This window comes from Myotis brandtii, unplaced genomic scaffold, assembly GCF_000412655.1.
Source record: "Myotis brandtii unplaced genomic scaffold, ASM41265v1 scaffold4, whole genome shotgun sequence".
In the NCBI taxonomy this organism is placed as follows: domain Eukaryota; kingdom Metazoa; phylum Chordata; class Mammalia; order Chiroptera; family Vespertilionidae; genus Myotis; species Myotis brandtii.
Genome location: NW_005365371.1, coordinates 107,667 through 116,644, shown reverse-complemented (window position 1 = coordinate 116,644; position 8,978 = coordinate 107,667). Strand labels below are relative to the sequence as shown.

Here is an 8,978-nt window from a genome sequence, read left to right as displayed (position 1 = left end):
TATGTGAGTTCATTTTAATTTCAGGATCTTTGTCTTTGTTGTATCCTATTAACATTCGGAGAGTATTCTGGAAACGTGTGTTAGTACACACAGACCCAGGTAAAGGTCCCTGGACTGAAAATCTACCTCTGTAAGCAGTGGGCAGGGAAAGCCTGAAGGGAGAGGCTGACCACTCCAGTATGGTGATTAGTAGAGAATATTAAGGGAAATTTACATCTGAGAAATATCTTGTGTTGTGCAGAATGAAATGGTTCCCCCATCTCTTGGCAGGCATCAAAGAATTATACAGTGTAAAGAGCAGATATCATAGGTCCTAGTATGTGAATGCTACCAGGTACAGAAAATTACTTTATGTGCTTAGAACTATGGCCTGTTCCAGGAACCAGCACCAAGTGGAAGGCAGGGGAGGGGTGCTGACCTACATCAGAATGAACATGGATTACAATCAGACTGCCTCTAAGGGGTATCTGTGCTAAGCAATCTCTGTTCTGGCCCATGTCCAGCTCTCTGGTCCTGTAGTAGTCACATCATGGAGCAGTCTCCCCTCCACAACTTGGTATAGTTTCCTCATTCTTGTCTTGAATTCTAATTCTCAGATGCAAATCCACGCCAGATATTGACTGAAGCCAAATTGCTAGCAAATTCCGAGAAATTAGATTTCAAATTATCTTGTACTTTGCATGAACTAAAGAAAAAAAATTGCTGAGAAAAGGGCAATTTGCTTTTTGATGGTGTATCATTATCTACAAAAAAATCAGTTATTAATCAATCTGTAATAAATTGTCTGAATAACATGCTACATTTAGAGGGAAAAGAGACTAGGCTGTTGTGCAACACCTAGGTCACTAATCTGCTTTTTCGGGGGTTTCTAAGTCATCTAATTAGACATCGCTGCTTCCTAGAATTTTAAACTTAAACACACTTATTCTTTAAAGGCTGTTCAGTTTGCTTCACAATTTATATAGCTCTTGGCAAATACTGTTGGCATGGAGTAACTGGTGCATCCCTAGGCTGTTTAATTAATACAGTATAGATTTCATTCTTCTGAAAGGAAATTGTAATACTTAAATTTGTTAATTTAATGGCCCAGTTCATTGTTGATTAAGCTATCAGAAACCAAAGTAGTTTTATCTGACAACGAGCTGGTTGTTTTATTTCACTGATAGGCCTGAAATACTGTAAATATGCTGATTTCCTATTACAGGGAGCATCCTATTGCTCTGCACTGTATATGTTTTATAGCACTTTTAATTCATTTAGCAAATATTGGAGCATTTAATGTATTCCAATCACTGGGCCAGGTGTTTTAGTTTTTAGAGTCTCCTATTAAATAATGTCTGGGACGTTTTAGATCAGATCATTAAATTAATCATTTAATATTAAATGTTAAAAATTTTAACATTATGTTAGAGGGAAAAGTACTTATTTTCTTTGAAACTGTTCTGTCAAAACACTAGTTATGTTTTGGGAACTTTCAAAGCCATATGATCTATCAGCTCTGATTTAAGATAAGCAGAATAAATAAAAACCCAACCCCAAACAGACTGGTGCTTCTATTTATCTCTGTCCTTTAAATTCCTAGAAGTAAAATGTTCAAAGCTTGAATATCTTACAACCTTAGAACTGACAGAATGCTACAGTTGATTAAACCAGCCATAATTCATCCAATTTAAGCCACAGAGCACTTTATAGGAATGTTTAAAAAAAATCAACTTAGTAAAATGTAAAGATCTTATTGGTTTTATTCAAAGATTGATGAGTCGGGCAGCATCTCATCTAGTAGATAGAAAGGAGCTCCAAGAAGCTGTACAAAATGAAAGACTTTATAGGCATGGGAGTGGGAACAAGGAAGTTACACTAGCAAAACGTGGATTGGCTGTGGCAAGGTCATTTTCCTTTAGGGATGTCAGGGTCTATCAGGCAGATTGCCTCGCCAGTACTAACCAGGTGATTTTTTAAAAAAATATATTTTATTGATTTTTTATAGAGAGGAAGGGAGAGGGATAAAGTGTCAGAAATATCGATCAGCTGCCTCCTGCACACCCCCTACTGGGGATGTGCCCGCAACCAAGGTACATGCCCTTGACCAGAATCGAACCTGGGACCCTTCAGTCCACAAGCCAACGCTCTATCCACTGAGCCAAACTGGTTAGGGCTAACCAGGTGATTCTTGATTGGTTCAGTGTTCCATTTCTATGAGAGCTGAAACTGTAATTAAGTTTGAGGTTAGTGACTTGGGGCTTAACATAAGCAACTCCATTTTGAGCCTGTTGTCTTGTTTGTAACAGCAAATATATGGTTGTCCTTGAAAACCATAGCTTCAGAAGGCGAGATGTTATACCAGTTATGAGCTAATAACAGTGTATTGACTATAAGAGTTAATTTTTTTAATATGAAAGGATCCAGGAAGTAGAGTTTGGCTGGTGGCTCAGTGACACAAAGATGGACATCTTTGCATTCTTTCAGCTGACATTGCAATTTCCTGGGCTGTTCTTTTATCTCTTAAGATGGCTAACATTATGTCTGTTTCCCAAGCCAAAGATAGGAGAAGAGGATAAGGGCAAAAAGGATGACTTGCAACTTCTGGATGTATCTCTGGCCGTTCCTATCTTTAAAGGAGTCTAAGAAATGTAATTTTTCAGCTACTCCCAATGACCAAAGTTCTGCTAGTAAGGAAGAAGAGAATGGTAAGTTAGGCAGCCAGTAGCCTCTACTATAGGTATTAACACCTCCCCCAACACATACATGATGCACAAACCAAACCATTTCTCCCTCCCCAACAGCACATATGGATTTATTATCTATGAGTCGATCTAAAGCTTTCCTGCACCTATTTATCTTTTCAGCTTATATTATCTCTCCTGAGATTTTAGTGTCAGTGTAAGTCCCTCAGTGTTAATTCTCTGGTAGCAGGATTTTGCAGTGGAAAGAGCACTGGACTTGGAATCAGGAATGTGACCTATAATTTCAGTTCACCACCAGGGTGTTGCCCTTTGATATCTGAACTTCCATTTCTTCCTTTGGGTAGTGGTAATAAAATACCTTATCTGCCTTCTTAGAGGATCACATGTGCATTTTTATTTTAATGTATATAGAACTATGTGGCATATTTCTCCATCTTTACCATCTCTGCCTTCCTCACTGCCACTTCTTGTTCAGGGCCTTGTTATCACACTTCTCTCTTGGCTATTGCAATAGTTCTCTGAGTCAATTCCAGTCCTTACAACTCTACAGATTTCTACATAGCCCTCATTTTTATTGTTACTGGACATATGTACCATGGGGGAAATATTTAATTATAAATTTTACTCTTAGACATTAAGTTTATCTTTTCAGATTTATTTTGTGGTGGTAGATATTTTATATGTATGTATATACATATATTACAAATGTATATCTTATGATTAATTATTTTGTTAAAAGCAAATTCCTGAGTTACTAGGTTATTGGGTGGTTCTTTGAGACTTCTGCTTCATTTTCCCAGTTATTTCTCGAAGGATAGTTCTAATTTTTATGCCACAAATGAGAGAGTATTATGAATGTATTAATAGCATTTCATACATAGTCTAGCAAAACTTTAAAAATATATAATAGCCCTAGCTGGTTTGGCTCAGCAGATAGAGCGTCGACCTGCAGACTGAAGGGTTCTGGGTTCGATTCCAGTCAAGGTTATATGCCCGGGTTTCAGGCTCCATCCCCAGTGTCGGGTGGGCAGGAGGCAGCTGATCAATTATTCTCTCTCATCATTGATGTTTCTCTCTCGCTTTCCCTCTCCCTTCCTCTCTGAAATCAATAAAAATATATTTTAAAAAATGTTTTTAAATATAATAAAAATGCACCTTGTCCATTCCATGCACATGGAATCTGGCCCCACAAGTCCTGTATATTTGGTGCACTGCAATCTGGTAACCTTGTATGTATAGGCCAGTATGAGTTCAGACCTTAAATGTGCATTTATCATACATGTCAAAAGTGGTAAACATCTCAAGGAAAGATTGACAGTTTTTTTTATTCCTCATAACATCCTGTTTTCTTTAACAGGGTACTTCAAGGTCATTTAAGGATAGAGTTGGGGCCTGGCTGGTGTGGGTCAGTGTTTGAGCATCGACCTATGAACCAGGAGGTTATAGTTCAATTCCTGGTCAGGGCACATTGCCGGGGTTGCAATCTCAATCCACAGTATGGGGCGTGCAGGAGTCAGCCAATCAATGATTCTCTCTCATCATTGATGTTTCTTTTTTTTTTTTCTTGTAACCGCTTTATTGAGATACAATTCACATAGCACACAATTCACCTATTTAAAATGTATACTTCACTGGTTTTTAGTATATTTAGAGTTGTGCAACCACTAATCTACTTTCTATTTCTATGGATTTGCCTATTCTGGACATTTCATATCAATGAAATCAGATAATATGTGGTGTTTTATGACTGACTTCTTTCACTTAGCATAATGTTTTCTTCAAGGTTCACCTATGTTGTACTATGTATTAGTACTTTGTTTCTTTTTTTTTCTTTATTGACTAAGGTATTACATATGTGTCCTGATCCCCCCACCCAACCCCCACTCATGCCCTTCACACCCCTGGTGTCTGTGTCCATTAGCTAGGCTTATGTGCTTGCAAACAAGTCCATTGGTTGATCTCTCCCTTTTACCCCCACCCTCCCCTTCCTTCCCTCTGAGATTTGACAGTCTGGTCGATGCTTCTCTGTCTCTGGATCTGTTTTTGTTCATCAGTTTATGTTGTTCATTATATTCCACAAATGAGTGAGATCATGTGATATTTATCTTTCTCTGACTCTGACTGGTTTATTTCACTTAGCATAATGCTCTCCAGTTCCATCCATGCTGTTGCAAATGATAAGAATTCCTTTTTTACAGTAGCATAGTATTCCATTATGTAGATGTAGCACAAGTGCTGGCAAGGATGCGGAGAAAAAGGAACCCTCTTGCACTGCTGGTGGGAATGCAGACTGGTGCAGCCACTGTGGAGAACAGTATGGAGTTTCCTCAAAAAACTAAAAATGGAACTCCCATTTGACCCAGTGATCCTACTTCTAGGAATATATCCCAGAAACTAGAAACACCAATCAGAAAGGATATATGCACCCCTATGTTCATAGCAGCACAATTTACCATAGCTAAGATTTGGAATCATCATTGATGTTTCTATCTCTCTCTCTCTCTCTCTCCCTTCCTCTCTGAAATAAATAAAAATATATTTTAAAAACATAATAAAGATAGAGTTTGGGCTTTTTTTGCATTGAGACCTAAGAGAGTCTCTCCTTCCTCACTCCGTGTAGTCCCCAGCTCTTCTACCTGCCCTTACCCTCTCTAAGCATCCATACCGATTTCCTCCTCACTTGGAAGCCCTGACTATGTAGAAGGTGACACACTGTTATCAAATGTCAACTGCTGAAGGCTTAGAGCTTGTTCACTTTCACCAAGGATTTAGGAAAGGATTCTGAGTTTTAGCCCTTGATTAAGAAAGGAAATCAAATTGACTTAATTTTTCATTTTCTTTAAAAGTAAGTCTTATATTCAGACAAGTTACTCAAGTTCCTCGATGAGTCCTGCCCCATTCCTCTTCTTTTATCAGAAAGTTTATAAAAAGTTGGATGATGGGAGAACTTGGATTAGTTATGAGATTTTCTAAATTTTTTTGAATTAAGTGTAATTACAGATTACGTAACTGAAATACACGATTTAGCTGATTCAGAGAATCATAAATATATGTTTTGGGGGTCAAAGTATGAAGCATTTTTTTTACCTTTCCCAGAACACTTTCATCTTAACACATTGTGGATGGATCATGAGAATTCTTGCTTCATATTACACAGTGTTTTACAAAGTATCATACTTTAAAAAGATATTAGCTTGTAAGCATATGTAATAAATAACTTCAAAATGCAATGGGTATTTAACTTTAAAGCGTGCCTTTAACATTTATGTAAAACGTTTTTATACTCGTTCAATAGAAATTTATCTGGCTACTGAGTAAAGCTAGCAATAAAACTACTGGTCTGCAGTGTGTTTAAGATGTCTTTAAAGAGAAACTTATTCTTTTATTTAGCAAATACTAATATTTACTATCCTATCCAGAATTAGCATTATATAATTCTGTGGAATTTATTGCAGTACTCAGGTCTTAGCCCCTATACTCTTTATAAATGCAGTTGAAACCAATGATTATTTTTTTATTTTTACAAATGTTTTATTTATTTAGTTAGTTAGTTAATCCTCACCCAAGGACAGTTTCCCATTGATTTTTAGAGAGAGTGGAAGGGAGGGGGAGAGACAGAGAGAGTGAAACATCTATGTGAGAGAGAGACATCAATCGGTTTCCTCTCACACACAACCCAACCGGGCCTGCAACCAAGGTACATGCCCTTGACCAGAGTCAAACCTTCGATCTTTCAGTCCATGGGCTGACGCTCTATCCACTGAGCCAAACTGGTCAAGGATTAACCCTGATACTCTTCCTTGCACATTTTTTTATCCTTTTTAAATCTTTCAATAAAAGTAATTCCCCTTTTCCCACTGACTGATGTATTTTTATTAATTCAGTTGGTTTTGGGACATAAATATGTGATAGAGCAAGTAGAATTGTTGCTGACCCCAGCAATTCTGGTTGTTCTAGAGTAGCTTATATCAGCTTTTCTTACATTATCCTCTGTTTAGAAAATAATATTTTCAAAAAAATTGCATCTTTTTAAATTTAAATAGTTAGAAAGCCTTTTAAGTCTACCAGACCTGAGGCCCTGAACCTAAGCAAAGTACCGAAAATTAGGTACAGCAGTATAGCGGCAGATTCGGAAATTACTGAAAAATCAGTACAGCAGTCTGGTAGGGTTAAAAAAATCTGACATTAAAAATTGTAAGTATTTTCTAACATTTAAAATTTAATATAAGAAATATCATTGATGAATTATGGTTGTTGGATATTTATATTTATACTAGAGGCCTGGTGCACGAAATTCATGCACGGGGGCTGGGGGGTCCATCAGCCCGGCCTGCACCCTCTCCAATCCGGGACCCCTCAGGGGATGTTCAACTGCTGGACATCCCTCCCGCAATCCGGGACCACGACTCCTAACCACTCACCTGCCTGCCTGCCTGATTACCCCTAACCTCTCTGCCTGCCTGCCTGATTGCCCCTAACTGCTCTCCCCTGCCTGCCTGATCGCCCCTAACTGCTCTCCCCTGCTGGCTTGATCACCCCTAACTGTTCTCCCCTGCTGGCCTGATCGCTCCTAACCTCTCTGCCTGCCTGATCACCCCTAACCTCTCTGCCTACCTGCCTGATCATCCCTAACCTCTCTGCCTGCCTGTCTGATTGCCCCTAACTGCTCTCCTCTGCCAGCCTGATTGCCCCTAACTGCTCTCCCCTGCCAGCCTGATCGGCCCTAACCACCTCTGCCTCAGCCTCCGCCACTGTGGCTTTGTCTGGAAGGATGTCCAGAAGATGTCCAGTCTAATTAGCATATTACCCTTTTATTAGTATAGATTTATAACTATAGTTACTTATCTGTTGCTCTATTTATTTCTCTTCCTAGGTGAATATGTCAAACCTTTCACACCAGAGAAAGCAAAAGAAATTATCATGTCTTTACAGCAACCTGCCGTCTTCTGTAATATGGTTTTTGATTGGCCAGCACAACACTGGACTGCTGAGCACCTTTCCAAGGTCCTTCATGGCAAGCAGATACGATTTAGGATGGGAATGAAAAGTACAGCTACAGGTAGGTATGATTACCGCAAGTAATCATAATAATAATGTCTCTTCAATAGTATTTCCACATTCCCAGCAGTGTGTTCTTTATCTCTAGAAAATCCTTTATTTCTGATTCTCTTTTTGACCATTTTCAGATAGAGAATATTTTATTGGAAGTTTTAGGACAGTTTGTGTTAAGATTTTTTTTTTTAAAGAATAAACAACCTATAGTTTATAACCTCATCTATATATATAAAAGCCTAAGCGACCGTCTGACTGTTTGCCTGTCCGACCTATAGCTATGACACGCAATGACCACCAGAAGGTAGATGCTCAACGCAGGAGCTGCTGAGCTGCAGTGACTTGCAGCTGCGGTTCTCGGATGACACACCCAGAACCAGAGAGGAGGGAGCCTGATTCTGGGGTGCGTCACCCGAGAACCGCCCTCACGCAATCTGGGACCCCTTGGGGGATGTCTGAGAGCTGGTTTTGGCCCAGTCCTCACAGGCCATACTGAGGGACCCCACCGGTGTAGGAATCCATGCACCAGGCCTCCAGTATAAAATGTTTTTGTTCAAGCATGTGGCAAGCACTTAATAAATATTTGTTAATCTGCTATTATTTCTGTTCCCACATGACTGAAAATGACCAATAGTAATCTAATAGTTGCTCCCACTTTTGACTTGCATAGAATGTGTCCTTTTATGTGTGGCTTCAGGCACTATTTATAGTGCTCAGTCTTGGTTGAAATTTTATCTCTTTGCCTTATCAGCTGCCTGACCTCCATTGCAGGTAATATGCATAGCTATTTTCTTTTTCTCTTAAGCAATTAGATTTTGCCAGCTCCCTCTTCTTCCCTGAAGACTTGTAATGTTTTGATTGGTTTGCCTTATAGTCAGATAGCACAATTATTGTTACCTCTCAGAATATTTAATATAAGAGAAGGATATCGTTTCTAATCTAAAGGAGTCCACAACATTGTCTGGCTTCAGAATGTGTGTTTAACTTATATTTAAATATGGGCAGGTTTGGTAGTCTAGAAATTCAGCGTTTTAAGTATTGCTGTGAGGTGGCCTATGAATATCTACTAACTGAGACAGTTTAAGAAGGTATCCGTCTTCTCAAAGCTTCTTTCTTTCATGTTAACCTTCTATTAGATCTCATAGAATTATTTGGTTTTTAGTGTCTAGAGCAGCTGTGGGCAAACTACGGCCCGTGGGCCAGATTCGGCCCGTTTGAAATGAATAAAAATAAAAAAAAAAA

The 8,978-nt window shown here is 38.8% G+C and overlaps 1 protein-coding gene across 4 annotated transcripts in view; it reads left to right on the top strand.

The window, feature by feature from the left end:
* Window positions 1-8,978, top strand: part of HSPBAP1 (HSPB (heat shock 27kDa) associated protein 1) — a 51,978-nt gene that overhangs the window by 12,173 nt on the left and 30,827 nt on the right. For 2 of the 4 annotated variants that reach the window (XM_014545245.1, XM_014545244.1), the window contains exons 2-3: window positions 2,536-2,687; window positions 7,558-7,743. In XM_014545245.1, the coding sequence (XP_014400731.1) occupies window positions 2,570-2,687; window positions 7,558-7,743 (304 nt within the window). In that variant the 5' untranslated portion in view covers window positions 2,536-2,569. The remainder of the gene's footprint in view (window positions 1-2,535; window positions 2,688-7,557; window positions 7,744-8,978) is intronic. The other 2 variants (XM_005873102.2, XM_014545246.1) reach the window with 2 other exon arrangements.